Here is a 23,765-nt window from a genome sequence, read left to right as displayed (position 1 = left end):
ATTAGAAGAGTGTTCAGTGAAAGCTCCAGTAGCAACAGTAACCTAGTGCACCTACAGAGCTCCAGAAATAACACTCATAGCTAATTACAAAAACACAGAGCTGTCAGAAGCTTCTCAGCAGAACTGATGTTCAGGGCTGTAAAGGCTACTGGCAAATCATTCACACAATATGTCTCAAAGATGGAGAAAGGCATTCCATGGATTCTGTTCCAGATAACACAAGAACTGTCAGAAAATACTCTTTAGAAAACAACCACAGACTCATTAGAAAACCACCACAGACTCTGCACTCAGACCATCTCAGGAATGAAGGAAGCTGGAGTCTAAAATCACCCATTTAGGAAAATCTGCAACTGATGAGTGTAAATCTTCACCCTGTGCATCTCATTCCTGGGTATTAGAACAAAAAAAAAAAAAAGCTCATTCTGGAAAGTATAGAATGATTCATCTGACTATTTTCATGAAATCTCTTTCTCATTAGTTATTTCCTCCTTCACTTTGTCACAAGGAATGGGACACATTTGGAAATAGATACAACCTACCAGCCAAACTTGTTAATTCACTGTGTTAACCCTAATTTTACATTTAGCAAACCTTAGAAAAGCAAAGCCAAAGACTTAGATCAGCAGTTTCTTTTTCCACGTGTTTGGTTAGGACAGAGGTTAACACATAATTTCACTACTATGCTATACAGGGTATATGGTCTGTATGAGATATAAAATCTTGCAAAGATAATAGTCAGAAATACACTTAAGTTGTGCATGTCTACATATAAAACAACTCATCTTAGACTGCCTTTATAGTCTGTGGAGAGAACCAGGCAATTTTAGGCTAAAACTCCTATGTCCTATTTAGATATCTACTTCCAACCACTTTATGCTACCATACAGATGTCTGTATCTCATGTCCATTACTGACATCTAACCAACATTTGCAACAGTTGGATAAATAAATTCCACTATTTTCTTCTGGATTCCTGACATAGGCTGGAAAAACAGAGGTGATGAAATGGCAAAATCCGAACTCATCTGAGTGAGCAACTCATTCCACTTAGATTGTTTAAATTAACTGTGGGAAACACAGCTCCTTTTAGCATTTTGATCCTCACAGGACCACACAGGTGGCCTGGAAGGAAACCAGCCAGGATTGGATTTTTAGAAGTTAACACCAACTGCAGCTAAACTGTGAGTCAATGCTGCATATAGATGTAAATATTCTACAAGTTTATCCATTGCCAGATAATGGCACAGTAGTATTACTGATTACTTCTTTCATTCCTTAAGGAATCAGCTAATTTAGAAAGTTTAAATACAATTATAAATTAACTATATTAACTAGTGTGTATATATGGTGTAACTACTACAGTACATAAAATCCCATTTGCTCTTCTCTCATAACCTTCTCTTTTTTCACTCAGCAGAATTCCCCATATTATAGCAAACAGAAAATAGCATTGACACAAAATTTTAATGGTTAATGCCCATTCTCTCCCATCCTCAGTTTGGTTGATAAGGAAAAGAAGAAGAGACCAAAAAAGTATCAAGTTGGTCAAGACACATCGCGTGGCACCTGTGTCAGCTGAAGTTCCACTAACACAGAGCACTTTCAAGACATAAATACATATTTATTGAAGTTCTCAGCCTACAGAAATTCTCATCACCAGTTACTGACATCTAAAAATTGACTTAACTAGCTTTGTTTCATGAGGAATTTACAATTTAGCAAATGATCTTACACATTTGACTTACAATCAGATAAAGGCCAATAATTAGAGAAAACTATAAAAAATATAGTATAAGTTAAATACATCTATATATATTTACTTTTGCATTTGTTTTTAAAAACTCCTCTCAAAACACAAATTTCCAGTTACACTACAGCAAGAAAGAATGGTTTACAGTTGCTGCAAATATATTTGGCAGGATCTATGGTTACTTCTGAATTTTTTTCTTTTTTCCTATGTAAAAGACACATCATTATTAGAAATAGAATTTGAAGAAACTGCCAGTGAAATAGAGAGTCCCAAAGGATAAATTTTTCAGAATATAGGCATTAGAGTGCAGAGCAATATAAAAGCACCACCTGGAGGTTACCAGGAATAGACTGTGCAGAACACACTGACACAAGGCACCCATTTAAGACAGAATATATCTTAAGCTACTATATAGATGATAATGATAACTCCACTCTTCATTTCCATTTTTTCCCTCTTACTCCATTTCCCACCTCCCACACACATGCTCCAGGCTGCTAATGTTCAACTTCACAAAAAACATTATTCAGCAAATTACTTTTAGTGCATTACAAGAAACTTTAGGGTACTTTCTGAAGAAAAACTTCTCTCTTTTTATGATCTGAATTTTTGTCTTGAACCCTTTATTAGTTATTAACGCATAACAGTTGGAATTGTCTTGCTACTTACGTATCACGTACAGAAATATTATTTCAGTAACACTCCCAGCAGGAGTTATTCTTTAATTGTGATTTAGCTCTATGTTGGTACAAGTAGTTTAAAGGGGGCATGTTCTTTAAAGCAGGCTGAATATCTGTCCATTGAAAGAGTAGTTGCTTCAAGCCATTAAATCGTTATGCCTCGAGCCACTTGAATATTTAGGCTACAGTGGCTAAAAGTGTAATTTTACTGTTTATTTAAAACAAACCGCAAAAATAACATTACTTGTGTGAAGTACAAAATTCTTGAATTACCCTAAAAAATGAAGCACTTACCAGTAAGTGTAAGCAAAAGAATGACTGGATTTTTCTCATTAAGCAGAGCTTCAAATTCGGGCAGTATTTAAATTCAGTATTTATTAAAAGTATTCAATTCAGGCAGAAAGAGATGTTGTTCACAGCAACAGAAATGCATGAAAAACCGAAGGTTTGCTCACCTTTGGAGGCTTCAGACTTTTCCTCCTCTGTTTTTTAGAGCGCAATAACCGTTCTCTTTCCTAGAAGGAAAGAGAACATTTTGGTATGGGTTTGTTTTAAAACTATACTTAGGTATGTCTAACACAGAGAAATACCATTAACATTTTCTTTAAGCCTCTGGTAAAGCCAACACAATGTCTTTATCCTTTTGATTAACACCATGTTACACCACACTGCACTGCAGCTTTGTGCCTTTAGCAAACAAACCTTCAGCCACGTACTTCACACATCTGATGGGAAGTTGGCAAGAAAAGGCTTTGTTAAATACTGAGCACAGATTTCTGACAGTTCTTTTGACTCTTTTACCAAGAAGCTCACTATGGAAACAGAATTCAGAGTGTCACTCCAGTGTTCAACCATCCTGAAGCAGCAGGTCGGTAGCCAAAAATTAGTCCAGTCTTAGTAATTAAAAGTTGTTATTATATCAGACACACTCTGATATACATGCGTGCATATGCAGATACAGTGTTACATCTGACTTATCCTTGTAGGGCAAAAGTCTCAAATCCAAAGGCACTCTCAGTCTCTGTCAGTTTAGTCGCTGTCTTTGTTCTACTCCAGTTTTGGTGCAAGATCACAATAAACTATACCATGACATGAGGAGGCCATGACTGCAAATGCAAGATTTCTGTTTGTCTAAGTCCAAGAATACTGCCTCAAATTCCAAAGGAGAAGAAGAGGAAGAGAAGGTAAAAAATGTGAAGGAGCAAGCCAAAAAACCCAACAACACAGGAGGCAGGTGCTCTGTCTTCTTGCTTTTTTCTGATTCTTTCCTTAGCTCTGCATCTTTGTTTGCAGCACCTCTATTTTTAAAACACAGACTGCAGTTCCAAGTGCTTCTTTAGCAGTTATTGCTCACTGCATGGTATTATTCTATTTTGCTTTGCATTCAGTTGAGAAACTGGAAAAATAGGAAGCTCACAGTAGAAATCACAACAAAATTATTTATCAGCACATTGTTCCAGGAAATAAGTGTTGGAAAATGTAAAATAGCTGAGAGAAGTACAACAATTTACACAGCACCTTGAATACATGTGGTTTAAAAAATAAAGAAAAGTAATGACTGCCAAGATAGAATGCTGCAGGTATTTCAAGCTGCAGAATAATAGAACATTTTAAGCTTTAAAAACCGGACAGCTGAATTTAATACTTTTAAAGAAGAGTGCTGTCTTCTCAGATGTCCATTTAAGACACCTTTCCTGCTTTAAGTGGGGTATTCTGCCTCCCAAGCAGGTGTCCAAACAAATGCAGTGCAGAATGAACAAACATTTCCAAAATCTCAGTCCTCCTGTTTCTAGTCTTGTTTGTAAGAAGACTGCTTAATTTACTTCTTCAACATAAATCAAGCTACAAGAATAATAATGCCAATTGAATCCACTAGCATCTTTTGCAGTCATCTGAGTTTACCTTGACAGCTTTGCTTTTAAGAACTGACCAGAACACCCTGTTGTGAGAGAAGTCATGTTGACAAGGCTTTAACAGCATCAAAGATACCCTATAGATGACACTGTTAATCAGTTCACACAACCCTACTGCCTAAGACTACTGCTCTTATTTCCATGTATCATATTGCTCTCAGCTGGAGTTAAGCTGATTATTTTTATATTAATCAGATATGGGACATTTGGGTCGTTCTTGGTAACTATGATACATCTGTAGTCTATAGAGGTGTGGGTTGGGCCAGAAAAGAGAGCTCAAAAGCAACAATGTGCAGAATTCCACTGCATTCACATCGAAGGCAAAGGCTCAGTTACTTTGTACTGGAACCAAAGAAGATTCCTAGTTAAAAATTTAAGTAATTTCTGCAAGTGGAATAGTATCTGTAAGTAGGAAACAAAGCAAAAATGAAACAATATTTTAAAATATTTATTTATTTTACTTTTACACTAAACACAAGTTAATATTATTTGACCAAAGTCAGGATACAATATATTTCCTCACATCACTAGCTGAGACAGTAAAAAGAGAGCCCTCTCATACCCACTTTGCACTGAAATATAAGTGAGGTTTTATCTGCCATATACTCCACATCTAATGTCATATCACCATCCCTTCCTATGCAGTTTTACTTGGAAGTTAAAGCAGCATCACTCTGTGGACCAGACCCTACATCATAGCATCTGAGAAACATCCTACTGCTTGGAACACTGGGACACTGGGGAATGCACACAGACATCCAACCTTGGCACTGATTTCAGAGAAAAATCCTGGGCCAAAATCTCAGAGGAACTGCCAGGAACTGAGACAGTGTTCCACATACAGTAATAACACACCTTCTTCTTTCTCCTTTTTGGAGCTTCTATTTTTATTTTCAATGATGTATACAATTATTTTATTTTCTATTTAGACAGAAGGCTCTTAAATTCTTTTTATCATCTTTTAGCAGTCAGTAGTGCCATTTGAGATGTCTGAGTTTGCCTGAGTTCCAGATGCTGCTCCAGAATGGCAAGGGTCTCTCAGAGATTATGTGCAAATTTCTGCCAGCACCAGAAGGGTTTATCACAAATTGCACTAAATAGCACTAGACACCTTTAACACAACTTGAAATATTCCTCATCAAACACAACTTGCAGAGTTCCTGTGAACATCAAACACTGCAAACATCCATGAGCATCACCTTCAGAAGCCTTCCAAGTCAGAGGGCAGCAGCTGGGCAATTCTAATCCTAAACCATGCTGCTACCTTTGGTTTGAGGAACCACAAAGCGTTCTCCCCATATTTTTAAATACAGCTTGTATGGCCAGCTCAGCTGGAGATGCTTAGCCAGGTGAAATTAATGACACCATGCTTCCCACTTTTAGGAGAACTTCTAGATCAGGGGAGTGCTTGGGTTTGCACCCAACACATTTTAGTCATTGTTTTGGAAAGTCTCCTTTACTCAAGTTCCTTATTTGTTGACAGCCAGTTCTGTAAGTAAGGCTGATCATGCACTTTTTTTCACAAGCAGCTCATAATAGGTAAATATTTTTAATACAAAGATTCATACACATTCCAAAAAATTCATTCACTACCTGAGAAAAACAACAACCCTTTGACACCAAAGAAGTATTTCTATATCACTACTACAACTGCAGTTAAAACATTCCTCTCAAATCTTTAGCCTGCCTATAGGTGTGTGTGCATGCACATGTGTATACCAGTCATAAACATTACCACTGTGAGATCATCAATAACATGCTGTTGTTCTTTGACTTGCAGTCTAAGGAATTCAATTTCTTGTTCCTCTCGTGTGCTGCTGAGATCATTCAGAGATGTGTGCCTCTTCAGTGCTGGTTGTGCAGATAACTTTTCTTTCTACAAAAATAAAAAACATAAAGAATGTTTTAAACTGCCTTGCTACAACAGGAGAAAAACTCCCATGTGCCATGTAGCAACCAAGAATTCTTTGAACCCATCAATGCATACTCCACTACAACACAAGGCCTCTTTCAACAAAAAAACTCTCACATTCTATATGCCTCTGTGTTAATCTCTCACATAAGATATTTTAGAACAGAATCAAGGAACAGTCTGGGAAAAAAAAAATTAGCAGACAAGTGAACTCAGTGATCTAGCATAGAGCATGCACTCAAATTCAGTTCTGACTTCTAATCATAAAAGCAGCATTTATTAAAGCTGATTTTTAGTCACAGCTTTTTACAGCCGGCAAAAAGATTTTATCTATCTGGGCTCCATTCCCTTAATCAGTGTGAATTGATACAACACAAAGCACATGCCACTCTGAATTTAGAATGTGAGTTTTCAGCTGTATTGTCTGCATTTGACAGTTGCCCCATCCCACTGTGGAGACTGATGTGTTTGTTAGAATAAAAGCCTCTCAAGCACTTCCAGCTCAAAGTTACTGTGTGCAATGTGCTCTCATAACACAGCGCTGGAGATGATTACTTACCAGAGGTGGTTACTTACCAGCTCTACATTTTCCCTCGATAAATTCTTTATTTTCTCTTCCATTCTCTGGATACATTGTAACATATCATCATTTTTTTTGCTCATCCTCTTATTTTTTTCTACCAAAGGCTTCAGCTGACTTTCTGTCTCCCGAGAACGTTTCAGCTGCAAATGGCAAAGGAACAAAGTTAGCTGGGCTTTAGTTTACCTTGGAAGGAAAGAAAAAACAGGTGTGTTTCCACTTGCTTTTCTTAATTCAGAAAGTTCAGCTCTTCTGCTGAATGGCATCTGTCATACACCACTGCTGAACTAAGATCTACAGCAGCCCAAGCAAGTAAGATGTAGCATTTTTGTATTGTCTGCCAAAAAAACTAAATCTGGTCACTGGATTTTGCCCTTGGCAAACACTTACGATGATCCATAGTGATTTCTTTATAAACTAATCTCAATAGATATAAACTTCTTGTGACCAACTAGGTCTCTAGACAAGTTGTTTTCACCAATTTAGCCATCCCTTAAGAAGAGGACACTCTTCCTCCTCTTAATGCATAATTAGAGCCATGAGAAAGTCAGCCAGAGGGCACAGATTCAATCTCAGCATTCTGCTGACATTTTCAAGCTGCTCAATTTTGCTCCTGTGGTTTTATAATGTTAGACAATTACATGAAGCAAATTACTGCTCTTCCTTGCATTTGTGTGTATTTAATATTTCACTGTTTTTACTCCATGAGTCATTTTGTTTGGGGAAAAAAAAATCTATTTTTCTCAGTTAAAAGACTTTTCAATTTGCTAAGTTTTATCTGGAAAGGACAAAGAGATCACATTTGTTTTTCTGAGATAAATTCACTGATAAATTTCGTTTTCTGTTTCATTCTTGAGAAAACTATTTTTCACAATTTTTAATCCCATGGCCTTGCTGATACTACTGATTTTATGTGTACTCTTGTCTCATAATATAAAACCTGCTCTACATCTCTTTCAAAATATTTTTCTTATGCAACTGAATCTAGAATCAAGAAGAGCACTTGACTGAGCCATACATCCCCTCCATCTAGAGGGACACTGAAGGATACATTGAAATACTTCTGCATTCTTCAGGGATGTTTTGAATTATTTAGGCCCACAGAAAGGATTAACAAGGAGGGCGATGTCAATGTGTCACAAAGCCATCAATGTTTCATTCATCTGTAGGACTGACACATGGCACCACTTCAGCCCTCAACATAATTTTAGAAGCATATATATAGGTTCCATCTTTTTAGAATGAAAAATCTTTTCCTCTGCCACTAGAATTAGGGCATTAAGGCACATGTGTAAAAAGGCCTGTTGTGAAACTCACCTCCATTGCAGTCAATGAGAGTTTTAACCATTAACCCCAGCACAAGTACTGATAAAGGCTGATAAAATTCATTCTTAAAATTCATGTCATATCCTTTTCTGTGTAAGTTACTATCCCTCTTCTAGGATACTTAAGAGACTTCCCTTGAGAAATGGCAGATTTTTCATCACTACCACAAGAAAGCTTTTTTAACTCCTAGCTAGCACAAGCATGTCACAGAGACAAATTTCAAAAGGATGAATACAGCAATTTAAGTGCATGGATTATGCATGTTTTACACAACATCATTACACAGTGCTACAGGCAACATACCAGTTAATTTGATTACTATGACCCCAAAACAAATCTGTAAATTTTTATTTTTGTGGGACAGGAAAGATTCCATCCATGTCTTCTATGGTCACAAGATTAATTTCTATAGAAATCTCTGTTACATTTAGATATAATTGACTGAGGCCAACCAGCACTAATTTGTAAATTATTTATAACACTGACTTTCCAGCATTAAATCTTTTGCCATAAAGATGCCCTCCCAGTCACCATCTGTGTTATTACTAATTAATTTACCAGTTCATTTCTTTCATCTGCTAGGAGAGTATTCCTGTCTTCCAGCTTTCTTATTACAGCATTCAGTTCAGCAATTTTTAACTGAAATCTCCGCACATCTCGTTCATCCAGGTGCTGCTCCTTTACATCAAAAACATATAAATTTATAAAATTACTTTAAAAAATATTTTACTGTCCATACTTTACTATCATAGCTTAGCAACCGTATTGTGTAAGTTTAAAACAGACTTGTACATCAGTGTCTGGAAAACTTACTATAATTAACTGAAATACCAAATAATAACATCCTGGGAAAATGCTTCATGAACAGCATCTTGTGAAATGCATGTAAAGTTTAACAATTAAACAAACTATCTAGGTAAATAATATTTCATATATAGCAGGTTACTTCTCACCAGATTTCTTATTCTCAGCTAAAACAGTTCTAGTGTAAAGGACATAGATTAAAATCACATGGCTCAGTTTTTGAGTAGTACCTATTTTCTAATAATAGTGAGAAAATACTGAGGTTCACAGATCAAGATGACAGTGTAAATTCTGCAAGTTCTATATCCATATATTTCTCAATATTCTTTGCAATTTAAGAGGTCCAAGGAGTTTTTAAATCATTAGTAAAACAGCAGAGTGCAGCACCAGGCCATTTACCATTAACAGGTCCTAATGGTAGCCACAAAATGACTGTGAACACCCTGGCAGTTCTCCAGAGCAGAAATTCAGAGAAAACTCCATTTTCTTACCGGACTTCCCATCAGTTCACTGATATCTCCCACTCCTGCAGGAAGCTCCCTCTTAGGACTGCTGTGGTATCGTTCTGCCTCCTTCACCTGGACAAGCTGCTCATCCAAAGCTTCTTTCTGAAGGAGCAGTTTCTGGGTATGGCCTGCCTGGACACCAAGGTCCTTCTCCAGAGCCAGAATCACCCTGTCCTTGCCTTTTATCTCGTCCATCTGGAAAGAAATAATGCATGAAGGAAGTTTCTGTAATATCCCCAAGTGCTCACTGCATGCAAACATACAAATTTGCAAAAACAAAGTTGTGTTACTCTCAGGATTACACCAGCACTGAAACCGTGGCTGCCAAAAAGAAAATATATCTTCTCTGTGGTCTTTTTCTCTGTCCTTAAAAAAGGTTCAGCCTTCTTGATCAAGAGTTTCCTTGGTCCAGTCTCAACTCAAGAGACAAACAAAACCAGAGGCAAACATGCAGTGAAACAGAATACAAGCCACTGAAAACATCCACTTCACCTGAGGATACACACTTCTATACAGAGAAGAAAAATCTGCTTTCACTATGTTTCAGCAAAGAAACACAATTAGTACAAGATATGACAAACACACCCTTTAAAACTCACCTGGGCTTTGTTTCAAAGCTTGAGCCACAGACATTTGCCCCATGATGACTCCCTCTTTATTAGTGAATATCATGTGTCGTGAATCTCTTCACAGACGCTTAAAATTAGTAGCATATACATGCACAATATTTAAACTTAAAATCTTAAGCATACCTATGTATTTTACGTGCCCTTGTTACAAGATTCAAATGAGGACTGGTCTTTGTGTAGAAGGAAAAAAAGTAAGTGCACACAGACCATTAAAATAAAGGGTAGGAAGAAAGAGTTCTTAAACAGCCTCTCTGGTTACTGAACTGTGTGTTCATACATCTCCATACCAAATAAAGCTCACTGCTCACAGTGATCCACTGCAGCTCTCATAGGATTTGTCCCTTACAGCATCAGTGTTAAATTCACTTTGGTACTATTCCAAATGCTAGAGGAAGCGACAATCTGCAGTAGTTACTATAGAAACAGATTTCTTAACAAGAACATTAACCATTAACAATGCATTTATTGGAACTGTGCTGTATCTCCTCCAGTTTACAAAACTGTTTTCTTGGTCAAAATAAATGCATGGCATTTTGGAAGTCAATTTTATTTTGAAAAAAATAAAATAATGAAGTAGTTAAATCATATGTTTGTTGTTTATTGTACTCCTACATCCATACAAGTCCTTTATGTCAAGTTACACCTAAAGAAAAATAGAAGGAAAAGAAAAAAAAAGACATACTAGAAGTAATTTATAGTTCAAAGTGATTTACAGGATTAAACACAATGAGATTACATGATCAGATGCAATTTGCTTCTTCAGGATTCTTGTCTTAATCCTTTCACAATCTACAAAGCACATGAAATTAGTTTGTGTAAAGAACCTGACTGGCAGGGGATGGCTTGGCTGAACCATGATCAAAGATAAAATGGTCAGACTGAAGTGAATAAGCTGCTCTAGACTACTCTGAAGTTCTAACTAGAACTGATGAAGATTGGCTCAGATGGAGATTTCTTCCCTGATTTAGAAAAGTTGCTGTGTCTCAACTCCTTGTACAACAAATAAAAACAAACTTCCCAGTATTTCAACTCCCATTTGTGAGACTTCCAAGTATGCCAAAAAAGGACATGCAGGAAAGAATGCAGTTTTTATTAATGGAAGAATTTGCAACATGCAGGATTTCAGAGGGACTGTGCAGTGAACAACAATGACAAAAATTAAGCAGCTGCCTCATTTAATGAATGCTATCTGTCAGGCACACTGATCTATAAGGGAGCCCTTGGGAGGAAAAAATGTCATGTAACTAAATACTGTGGACAGTTTAGCTTTCAGTTTCACAGGTGTTCACACTGAACATCCACATAACTGACACAGGAATCTGCCCAGGCAAGGCACACATTCAGTAAGAAGACCCAAGCTTAAATATGCAGCCCTAATACAAGGTACCCAATTAGTAGCATATTTCATACTCTTCCTGTTCTCACAACTTAATGGTAAATGCAATGATATAGGCTTTAAGTTGGAAGGAAAAAGGAAAGCAACTATCTTGGTACTTGCTGAACTGACACAGAACTGATCCTTTGAAACAGATGTGACCAGTGCAGTCACAGCCACATCACCCTCCTCTCACACTTCCATTGATCAAAGCACACAGGCTCACACAAATTAGAAAGAAATGCCACAAAAGAGCATGGTTTTGAGGTGAGGGTTAAGGGAAGGCATAATTCTCCTCTGCTTTTCCTACTACTCTTTTCCTATCACAAAGATCTACATGATGAATCTTTCAGATAAAAACAAATGCCTCAAGTTTAAGTCAAGTTAAAAGTCTTTGAAACACTTATATAATGAAATAGCAATGACTGCAGAGCCTTTTTTATTTTGGGTTTCCATTTAAAGTTACAGGTATGCACTCGAGAACCTCTTACTCATGTAAACCTGGGCACACACACAAATACACAGAACACTGCAATAGTGCTTAGTTTTTAATAAGCGCAAGTCACCAGAACAAAAAAATTTCTAAGGAACTAACTTACCACAAATTGATAAAGATGATTAGAATTGCATCAAGAATGCCTCCAAATTTTGCTTCAGAAGCATGGGGGTCAGTACAATTGTGGTCTCTTCAAGGGAATGGTTACACCCTTTGTTCATCCAATGTAACTGCACTGACCTAGTTAATGTCTCAATTTTCTTATATCTACAGCAATCTCACCCAAAGACTTATTATCTTTTTCAGCCTTCCATGGTGCAGAGCAAATCAAATCATCTTCCTTGCCTGTTTTCCTAACAGAGAGCACAAACTGGTCCAGAGTGGCGAAAAAAAGGGAAGAGAAGTATTTTACAGCACTGCAACCTCCCTCAGTTCCACGTGGAAGAGATGGAGAGATGGTATGTTGGGGCCCAGGAGGCAATGAAAGGGGAGTCACACAACTAGGAAAGAGAGAGATGGTTTAGGTTTAAACTGAACATAAGCTGCCACAAAAGAAGACTTCAGTTTAGCCTAGCCTATATTCTAATAGTTGTTAAAGCTCAAAGTCTCCATGTCAGTTCTGTCTCACTGGAAAACAGCTGGAGCCACAGTTTGTTACATGAAGGAAAAAAAAGTTGGCAGCATAAAGGCCAACCAACTAATGTAATTAGGTATGAATTAGGTATGTATTTTAGACATATGTATTATGGTCTCTGTTTTAGTGGGGAGAAGCATATCTTCCATTAGGCAAATGAAAATCAAAATGGATTAATCCAGTTTCCCTGCTGCCTCTATTTTAATCCATCACATGTTGTGGAAGCAACTCGGTCGTGCCAAGACTCTCTAAGAATCTACATGGTCTTAAAGAGAAGGAGTATTTTTTATTAGACTAAGTGACAGAGTTGATAAGAAAGCTTTCAGGCATAGAAACCCTTCAGTAGATCAGGTTAAGAAGTGTTTTCATGTTTTCTACCATGGCATTGCACTTGAAGGACCAACATTTGACAACTGGAAGCTGCATGCACAAACTCCCACCATGGCTTTCATGAATTCCTGCCTGTTCTGCAACTCATCTGAGACCTCTCAATAAGATACAGAGGACAGATACCATCTCTTCTACCAACATATTTAGCACAATGACATCCCAATCATGCACTGTGCTCACACATATTGTATAAATCAAATATATAATCCCAGAAATCCCCTCCAAGTGTTGTTCCGGTTTCAAATTTGTTTTCAGTTTAAAACAAATTTACCCGCTTTCTGCAGCTACCAAGTAAAACAGGGTCACATGAACTCTTCTCTATTCTCTTTTGCATGGATTTTAAAGTATTTTAGAACAGTAATTATTCTTTATGCATTTAAGGGTGGTAAAAGTCAGTGCAAAAAGTCTGTGGTATGAGGACAGTGGAGCAACATGAGGTTAGAATTTATTTTCAATTATAGGCCTTGAGAAGAAAAGTAGCAGAAATACCCTCTAAAAGAGGATTTAAAGAAAATAAGATCATTCACAAGCAGCTGCAGAGGCAAATTACTGAGAAATCACCTTGAGTAGCATAAGTAACTCTGGAGCTCTTGGTTAAAATTAGAGCTTTATAAATATAATTTCTTCAGGGGTTTTGTGCTGTCAAATGTTAGTTGCTGAATACAGACACTACCTGCATTATGTCAATGAAGGGATAGCATTTACAGCCTGTGTCAAAATTACCCAGGTTCCTAAGAACATGTATCTAACTGCCCACTAACAGCTAAGAGAAATGAGCAGAAATGAGTCTTTTAATAATATTTATGAAACATGAAAGAGAACCAAGCCAGTCATTAGAAAAAGCATCCCCTGCCAATTATGCCACACTTCAATGACTACAGTGAAAGAAAGTCAGAGACCTTTGGGGGAACTTCAGTCTCTCATGAAGTTGAAAGAGAAATTCCCAGGGAATTAAAAGCCACATCTATCAAGGCATTGACATATTCAGTTTCCAAAGTGGAAAAAGCCAGCTGCTGCATTGCCAAGTGTAAGACCTTCCTCTTCACCCATTCTCGTCAAAGTTATCTCCTAGCCAACTGCAAAACAAAATTCTACAGTGCTCTTCTCCAGCAGAAATTTAATTAACCTTTATAGTAAGTGCCTGACACTGAAAATAGGGGAATCATGACAGAGGGATTGCTGGTTACTCTGAAGAACTAAAAGAAGATTCTACTCAAAAAATCCAGGTAAAGATTGAACCAAAAAGAATTAACATCTTTTATAGTTTTAAAGGGACACTAAGAACTAACAACAATATCCCAAGCTGAAAGCTCATGTGGAGAAAAGAATTAAAATATTCCAGAGCTGTGTACAGTATTCCCTACAACAGACATGGTCAGCTTTTCAAATAAATGTTTGCTGCTTATTTGGGACACTTAGGGGGAAAAAGGACAAGAGATGCCAACCATTCAGTGGAATAATAAGGGTCACAGACAGAAGTGGATAGGATTTCTTTTTAATTTCATGTGTCATTTTTCTAAACCAACAGTCAATTATTTCCTGCAGTAGCTCTTCTCACATATTTTTCTGAAGTGTGTAAATCTCATTAGAAGTTTTGATAAATTATACAAGAAACACCACATGGGCAGAAAATTCCAGAACTGATAAGAGGTTTCTCACATCTTTCTATAAAGCCAGTTACAAACTCTATTACTGGATTTCTCCTATTACCTATCCCAAGTGTTCACTGACAGAGCTGTAATGAAAAAAATATTTAAAAATATAAAAATGTAGCAAAACTGAGTAATACAAATTTTAGGAGTTTTTTTCTGTCTGTGTGCTATACCACATGTAACTGTTGTGGGTTTTTAATACTGTCCCAAATTTCGTAATATATAGAAGTCAAATTTGTGACCTTCCTAACTTTTTAGAAAATATTAAGAACAAACACAAAATGCTGAACCTGCACTACGAAAAAGGTTTGATTAGATCTGCTTGATCCAAGGAAAAACAACATCTGGCTGGAATGCTGCCCTGTGAGCTCCTAAAAGAAGAAGCATAAATCTCGGGAGGACAGAAAGCCAAGTATTATTTGCAGTCCTACAAAGCTGGAGGTGCTGGGTCTGTGCTGCAGCTTAGCTCAGCCTTGGAATGCAGCTGGAGCACGTGTCCCAAGCAGATGGCACGATCCAGGAGCAGGCGAGCATTTGATGGCAGCAGCTGTGTGTGAAACTGGCTGCAGCTCTGCCCAGCCAGGCACGACTGCCTGGGATGATTCAAAGCTCAGCTTTCCAGGCTCGAAATCCAACACTGCTTCGGAGGCAAAACTCACACAGGGCACAAGTGAAGGGGGAAAAGCCAGGCTCCTCCCCAGGCCAGCAGGGAGTGCCCCTGCCGACAGCCAACCCTCCCTCTGCTCCAGAATTTTCAGACAAATGTCTCTGCATTGCCCCCAGTGATGAAAGCAGCATAAAGATACAAAATTGCACTGCCTCAAAATGACAAAATCCTAGTAATGGTAAATGCGGGAGAACATGAATGCTATTAGACAACTGTTCCCATCAGTAGATAATTTGGGGTTTGGTGGAGCATTAAACTTTTTCTTCTATTACTTTTCATGTCAACTGCTCACATGAAGAAATGGAATGCACTGTTCCTCAAATTCGTAGATGATACCAAATTCAGGGGAGCTGTTACCACACAAGAGGATAGGAAAACCATTCTGAGGAACTTTTCAACATGTTGGAGAAATGAGCCAAGAAACCCTCATAAAGTTTGCCTAAGAAAGGTACAATGAATGTCCTGCCCTGGGAGAGCTCAAGTGCCTGCTAGATGCCAACTGAAGTTGGCAGTTTTGCAATGGGAAGAAAAAAAAAGGAAAAATAGACAAAAGGAAAGATCTTTGCATCCTGTAGGGCAAGTTGGATATGGGTCAGTGGTGAGAGATTGCAATGATTGAAATTAACTTGATATTGGGCCAAACCAGGAGGGGTGTACCAAAAGAGATTTAGCTTTTTATTAAGCATATGGGAAACCACACCAGGAGCACCAGAGCCACTTCTGGGCTCCCCAGCACAAAAAATAAGGTATTGACACACTGGCCTAAGTGCCATAGAAGTGGAGGAAGGCCAGTAAGACCACTATGGGGCTGCAGCATCTAGCATTGCAGGAATGGTGAAGGTGCCAGGCTCACTCAGCCAGCCAAAGGAAGCAGGCAGGATGAATTAAAACAGCAGATATTCCAGATATCCATTCTGAATATCCATTTATCCAAAGGGGAATTACAGCCATGAACAAAGTACATGCTTCTCCAAGATACAGAGCAAAAGGACAATACTGACAATCAAAACAAGAACAAGAAAGAAATGTCACAGTGACTGGGCTTTAGGGCAGGCTGTCACTGCTGAACTCCATCTTGGGAGGTTTTCAGACTGGACTGGAGGAGGCCCAGAGCAACCTGATCCAACCTTGAAAGCAGCTCTGCTTCAAGCAGGACACTGGACCTGGAGAGCACCCTCACCATCTAAATTTCCCATGATTGTATTACACTCCCAATGCTAAACTATACTGAAGACCCAGACACCATCTTAATATAACCCATACTAAAGACAGACGAACCACCATATTAAGAGTTGTGCAAGGTTAGAAAATATGAATTAGTGAAGGATGTGAGTTGAAATTTTGGGCTTTCCTAAACTGGAGCAACCTAATTCTTAATTCTAAAAAAAACTTTTCCGAAGCCTTCACTTAGAACGTGAGATGCTCTGTTACACACGCACACAAAAACTGAAATACTGGTTTTAAAAAATCAGTATAAATGATACATGAGTTCATTCCATAACATGTTTTTTGTCTTGAAGAGAAGTTTCAGTGAAACTGCCTGGACTTCTACCTTTAAAAACTGTTTCATCTATTAGTTTGAATTATATTCTTTCATGTCCTGCATTATATTTATTTGGGAAACACCAGAGAGAAGCAACGTTCCACACTGGAAGGAGTTTTTTATTCATGCAGCAATATCATTTGGACTAAGGAGATTAAGGACACTTAAACAGTGCATCTGTCTCCATAAATCATTGCTGATCAGGAACTTCTAAAAATCACCCCTTGAAAACAATTTCTTTTACTTTGATGCTCTTAACAGCAAAAGGATTTTTTGCCTTGCAAGTATGAATCAGCAGTACTGTCACACTGCTCTTTAACCAATTTTTATAGGGCTACTTGAAAATACAATTGAAATACGGAAATTTAATTCATCTGGTGTACTGTGTGCCCTCTTAAACAGGAACCTTATTGTGCATCTAATACAATCAGTGGAATCTTAATGATTTTGTGGCTAAGAAAACTGGGTCTATTTTATATTGAAGTCTTTCAGGTAATTTCAATCCAAGCTGTTAAAGAATATTTAGGAAGACCATATGTGTAAAGACTTTAACAGGGTAGAATGATATTTAGCTGGAAAATAAGTGAAAAGCTTGGTGTTAAAGACATTTCTAATAAAAGAAACAGTGTTTACTAAAACATACACCACAAAACGCAGGGTGCAAGTGTCATTTGTTCGTTCCAAAGTTTAAATATTATATTAAGTGTTCACAAAATAAGCATTCCAGTTTTTTCATATTCAACCAATATTAAAAATTAGTAGATCAGTGATGTCATAATTCAATATCCTTTTAATGACTGGGCTTTTGCATACATTTTCCAAGGCATGAACTACAAAATGTCCATTAATCTTGCACTGCAAAAACAGTACCTAGAGAAATGTGCCTTGCAATGTAAGGGCCTGCTTAAAAACAGTGTCCAAGTGGTCCCAGAATGAATGGAGCCTTGAACTAACATGGTCAATGGCCATGGCCTCCTTCCCACCTGTGCTGGCAGCGGAGTAAGGCTGGGCTCTTACCCAGGATCACCAACAACACGAGCAGCTGTTTCAGGATTGCCAGGCAAAAGGGAGCAACTTTACTTACCTCTGAAAACTAACTGCAAACATTATCAAACCAAGTCAGTTAAATGGCAAACTTAATCAAGGGCTAAGAAAAATTGGCTGAAATTGCTATTTTGTGTACTATTGTACAGTTTTCATTCTGTGGAACAATACAACTGTTCAGACTCAACCACTCAGAAAATATGGGCTGAACAAAATAAATAATAACTGTTCTCTTTTTCTAATCTTATTCTCCAAGGTGCCTCTTTACTTTCAAGACATCTGTTTCATCTGTCCCTCCAGTTTGTTACTCGCTATTTTTACTTCTGGTTTCATAGCTGCCAGCACATTGTGCTGATGCATATATACAACAAGGATGTATTTTCTTGGAGGGTGAGGGAATAAAATCCACAGCAATTAGCATTCCTTAAATTAATGGAAAAATTTATATCACTGTTACATTTTCAATTACAGGAACATAAAAATTCCAGCATAATTTCTTACTGCACATAGAAAAAGTGTGCTATATGTTTTGCCAAATAGATATTTTACTTTCTCTTATTAAGCACTAGGTCCTTAGCCATCCAGTCTTGTTTCTGTTGAGGTTTGTCGGGTACTTTTCATGGCTCAATTCAAAACTATGAAAACACTCCCCAAATTGATCAATCACATTTTTTAAAAATATAGTAAATAAAATTGTATCCATAGACAATGGATTTTTCTTTTTTTCTTTCTCATAACTTATTTTTTAATAGCAGCCAATAATTTTAAGATTTTAGTCAGATTAGTTGTGGGTGTTAATGGCAAAATACAGATTTTTTCTAGCTGCAATATCTAAGAGAAAAATATTCACAAAATTAATCTCTGATCTGAAATGCAAAATAAATCAGACAAGTCTGTCAAGACAATCAGACTGCATCCTGAATTACTCTATCTGAACTGAATTACAGTATGGCCAGCCCATTTAGGTGGTTAATCCCAATGATGCTGGTTTCTTAATAATGCCACAAAATACTGCACACATACAAAAGAGCACATTAATTGAAACTCAGTTACAGAACTGTGCTAATATTATTAACACTTCTTTTCACATACTGATCATTTAATCTCACAGAACAGTACAAACCAACGAAGAGACCCAAATCCAGGGTTGATAGGGTTAATCTGAAATTGAAGGCAAGCATCCCTTGAACTAATTAAATGGAGGGGAGAGGAGAGAGGGGAATATCCCAGTGATCAGATTCTGTAATCCCACATGCTTCCTCAAAGGAAAAGAGAACCTATCTAGGAACCCTGCAGTATTTTTTACCTCATCCCAGATTTAAAGACTGCCCTGTGCAATAAATACCTAAATTCCTAAGAATCTAGAAGAAACTCTTTCTAAAAACCCCACAAACCATTTAATTTTAATTTAAGGAATTAAATTAAAATTAAAAGGAATTTAAGGAAAAAACTGAAATTCATTATATGAAAGGAAGGGAGGCACTAGAAGGCAGCACAAGACTCTTGGAGGAAGATATAAACATTTCCTAAGAAAGCCATGAGAACAGTGGCAGGCTTCCTCTGGTGCTGGAAAAAGGAAACAAGAATTACCTACACACTCTTCCAGTATATTCACCTTTTTAGATGTACGGAAAAACACAGGCCCAGCAAGGCTATAATTAAAATTTTGAATGACTTCACAGAATTTTTCTTTGTATCAGACAGAAAACAGAGTGTCCTTCTTCATCACCTTTGCCAACAGTAGGCTGAAAACCCCTGCTCTTGAAAGTGAAGAGTTAAATATTTCCTTTGAAACCCTTCTTGGAGGAGGTTAAATTCATTTATAAAATGTCCTCCAGAAAAACATATGATAGAATGTATCAACCCTCTCTTCTTCTTTAATACTTTTTATAATTGTCTGCACTTCATAGCCATGATTTTAGAATTTTACATGTGTAATAGAGAACAGAATATGAAAGAAGCCACGTTTGCAGGAACTCTGCATTGTCGGTCTTTGCAGTGGTCTTAATTAATGAACAAAATTATACCCCTGAGACTGGATCAACTTCCAATTAATTCAAAGCATAAATATTTACTGCATTAAAAGCTTTCATTGTCTCAGACAGAAAATCAGCAGCATTAAATAGATATTACAGTTTGTAGCTTGTCCTCATAATTTTTCCTGAGGAATACAAGAAATAAGAGGTCATTTCTGCACAAATTCAAGCCCACAAGATGTTTTCCTAAGGAAACTGATGTTTCATTCTATTAAAAGTCTGTACTACTTGACATAATATAAATATTATGCTTTAATTTTGTTTTATTTGCGTAGCTATCATACTGCTAGTTTGTGCAGATAAGCCATTAGGTATACACACACATATAGAAAATATCAAACAGAAGTGTCACTTGATGAAGACCTCTTTAAATGTATAACTGTGTACAGCCCATCTTAGATTCTGTACATTTTACAAAGCTGAATAATTTGGGGCACCCACTGTCAGGAAATACCGCCTGGATTTTGATTTTATACCAACAGCATAGTCTGCCATCTGTGCTGAAGTCCTAGGGTTTATGAAGCGTGAAAAAAGCCTGCTGTCCTAGGCCCTAACTTTTCTGCTGCTATAGAAAAAACACAAAAATTCTGAAAGGGCAACAGTGCTTCATACTGAATGACCTGGATAAAGATGCAAAAGAAGCAGAGAGACTGTCTTGTTTCAGCACAACTAGTTCCTCCCATTTAAATATAAAGCTCTACATGAATTTAATGTTGCCATCTCATAAGGTATTCTTACTGTCCAATGAACAATCCCCAACTTGTTTTGGTCACCAGGGGTATAGTTGTGCAGCCAGGAAGGGGAAGTGTATTTCTTTGATCTGTTGAGAAAACTCATTCTGGAAAGTCTTGCATGACTTTTATTCTATTTGGAGGGACATAAAGCTTTGGACTGTGCTGGACAGTCTACAGAGCCAAGGTTCACCTTTGCTGTAAGGAGGAGAAACAGTGGCCCATTGTAGCAATCAGCACTGATGGATGATATCACTGCTTTGATATTTATGGGCACATACAGCAATATATCAATACCTGCTACAAACTGAAATAAGCAGCATTACTCAGGGAACTCACCAGCCTGCGGATCTCCCTCTCACACTCCCGCTTTATTCTGTGGATCTCATCCTGGTGGGACTGATAAGCCGTGCGCAGGTCCGCAGCCTTCATCTTATCTGCCTGCATGATGTTGTTCAGAGCTTCTTCAAGCTGCTTTTTGCCAGATTTCAGCTCCAAGATCTCTTGTTGCAGTTTCATTCGTTCCCCATCGAAGGCCTTGCGAGCCTCCTCCTTTGCCTCGCTCAGCAGCGCCGTCTTCACCTTGTCAGCCGCCCCGTCCCGCAGCACGTTGACTGTCGACTGCAAACGCTGAATTTCACCGTCCTTGATTTTCACCATTCGTGCCACCTCCTGCTCGTGCTGCCGGATCAGTAGCTCCCTGACACTCTGAAGTTCCTTCATTTTCTCCTCGTGGAGCTTGGCTTTCAGTTCAGAAATATAGGCAGTGTGTTTATGCTGCTCCTGCTCCCTTTCTTGCTTAACCTCTTGGATTTTTTCCCTCAGTTTGCCCACCTGGAACAAAATAAAAAATACTGATTAACAAGCACCACTCCACTTTTTAAAGTCACCAAGGAAGCTGCCTCTAAACTGTTCGTAAAAACCTATCCTGAATATTCCAAAACAAACACTGCACCCCTCTCTCCAGTAAACAAATGGAGAAGCAGGGCTGGAAAAAGGCCATGTGCATGTTAAGGAATCTGCTGCAGGGGTATGCAACTGGTAATGAGTTCTCATAGATCTTGGAAATAAAATAAAACTGACCAACATACAATCTAGTTATCTCCTTATTTCCTGTACCAACCACACCAAACTATTCTCACCCATAACTCCTCTACTGCGCTCTACAGGCAAATGAAAATCACTCAAACAGGGAAAAGACTTTATGTTTATGCTGGAAATACTTTTATTTTGGATTTCTTAATTTCTTAGCTATTTTAATGGGAAAGTCCTTATTATATAGGCCAAAAGAATTGGCCTTTTGAAAAACCAAGTCTACTCAATGGACTTCAGATCTCATCCCAAAACTGAGACTATTCATGTCCCCAGATATTTCAGAAAATATAGGCCAGTGAGTCTAAGGGCTGGAGAGGGAGTAGTGGAAAAATGTTATAGACTATTATAGTAATATCCACTGTGATGAAACCTCATTATAAATGATGCTCAGCAGGCTGCATGGAAAGCAATGCTTTTTTCCATGTGGGATTAGATGTTAATTTAGAATAAACGGGGAAAAAAGAGAAAGGCTCACTTGTCTATTGCAGTATACCAGAAAGGTTATAATGTATTTCATCATTCATAGTTTCAGTGACATCTTTCAACTATCCCCATTACCGAGACTGCCAAAACCTCTATCAGAGGCAGAGGTTTCAAAAATTGTATTTTAACCTTCAGTGACAATACAAACAAACACAGCAAATGGAGCTTCATGTTAAAAGGAGGCTACCAAGCAGCAAAATGTTATTCACTGCCACATTGCTTCTACCTGTGCAACACAAAGCTGTGATCTGTAGTCATGTGATGCATTTAATTTACACTAAATTAAGCCAGATTTGCAACTTGATCAGATAGGTGTCCAGTCAGGATCAACCCACCACATCTTGACTTGAGGTCTTCACACAGCTGGGACAGCAGACTTTTCCTGTGCAGAAAATGTTACAATCCTCTTATTTTGAACAGTAGCTTTGAAAATTAACCAGCTCAAACTTACCCTTGATTTAAAGAAAGGAAGAGATTGGAGCAAGAAAGGAAGGAAAGGTATCATACATTTTTATGAAAGTAACCTAGATGCACTGTTGACTGTACACCACCCGGGAGAGCACTGCAATTAGAGTTGTTCAAAAGGTAATAGATCTGAGTCAGACACTGTCACACACAGATTTTATAGCTATTGTCACTCTGTTCCAGGATGATTCTGAGAATGTGTCTTTATTAAGAGAGACAGAGGTTGGGTTTCTTCCCCAAATGGTAAATCTGGCTATTGGAAATTATCTGCAGGATATATCCATGTATTATTTTTTTGGTGGGACGACATCAGTTCCAAGCCTACAGTGGATAGCAGTGATTTTCAGTGCTTGCATTAGGATACCCAATTCCATAGGAGAGTCCATTGCAGGGAGGCTGGAATAGATGATCTTTAAAGGTCCCTTCCAAGCCATAGCATTCCATGATGCTGTAACAAAACTAAGTCACTTACACACCTATCCACCATCAGAAGTAAACAGACTGGTTTATAGATAAATTTGAAAATGAAACAACACTCATTATTTACTTATTGCCTTACTGATGAGCCAAGAAAATTGAAATTAAATTGAGCAATGAAACCTACTAATGACAACACAGGAAAACAAACTGCATAATGGCACTTACAAACACAGATAATATACCTCCAGAACCACAGTAATTTTAAATTAGTCATATCGTACATAAAGCATACAACTGAAAGGCAGTTTTCAATACAACACATTCATGAGTTTAACTTCCTACAAGATTTTTTAATAAATGAGAAATGGGTTTTGACATTTTGGAGGAGCACTGAGTCACCAAATTAGCATACTTGCTCAATTTTTCTCATCTTTCACTGAAGTAAAGGAAAGCAAAACAAAACCTATATGCACCTATATGCTGTCTGTGAGAACAGCTATTAACCACTCAGAGTAACTGAGTACTATCATATATCACTACTAATTTTACATAAAAGCTTCAGTAAGAGGAACTTAAACAAGAAGAATTTTAATCCTTAAAAAACCCCTAGAAATCCATCAAAATCCACAAA

General features: G+C 37.7%; 1 protein-coding gene across 8 annotated transcripts in view; it reads right to left on the bottom strand.

Moving 5' to 3' along the window:
* JAKMIP1 (janus kinase and microtubule interacting protein 1) overlaps positions 1-23,765 on the bottom strand; it is a 230,248-nt gene that overhangs the window by 133,140 nt on the left and 73,343 nt on the right. For all 8 annotated transcript variants that reach the window (XM_063157607.1, XM_063157610.1, XM_063157606.1 and 5 more), the window contains 6 exons: positions 21,011-21,505; positions 9,460-9,669; positions 8,723-8,842; positions 6,835-6,981; positions 6,082-6,222; positions 2,889-2,948 (listed from right to left, as the gene is read on the bottom strand). In XM_063157607.1, coding sequence (XP_063013677.1) covers positions 2,889-2,948; positions 6,082-6,222; positions 6,835-6,981; positions 8,723-8,842; positions 9,460-9,669; positions 21,011-21,505 — 1,173 coding nt within the window. The remainder of the gene's footprint in view (positions 1-2,888; positions 2,949-6,081; positions 6,223-6,834; positions 6,982-8,722; positions 8,843-9,459; positions 9,670-21,010; positions 21,506-23,765) is intronic.

Source organism: Melospiza melodia, chromosome 5 (genome assembly GCF_035770615.1).
Source record: "Melospiza melodia melodia isolate bMelMel2 chromosome 5, bMelMel2.pri, whole genome shotgun sequence".
Lineage (NCBI taxonomy): Eukaryota > Metazoa > Chordata > Aves > Passeriformes > Passerellidae > Melospiza > Melospiza melodia.
This window is presented reverse-complemented; position numbering and strand designations above follow the sequence as displayed.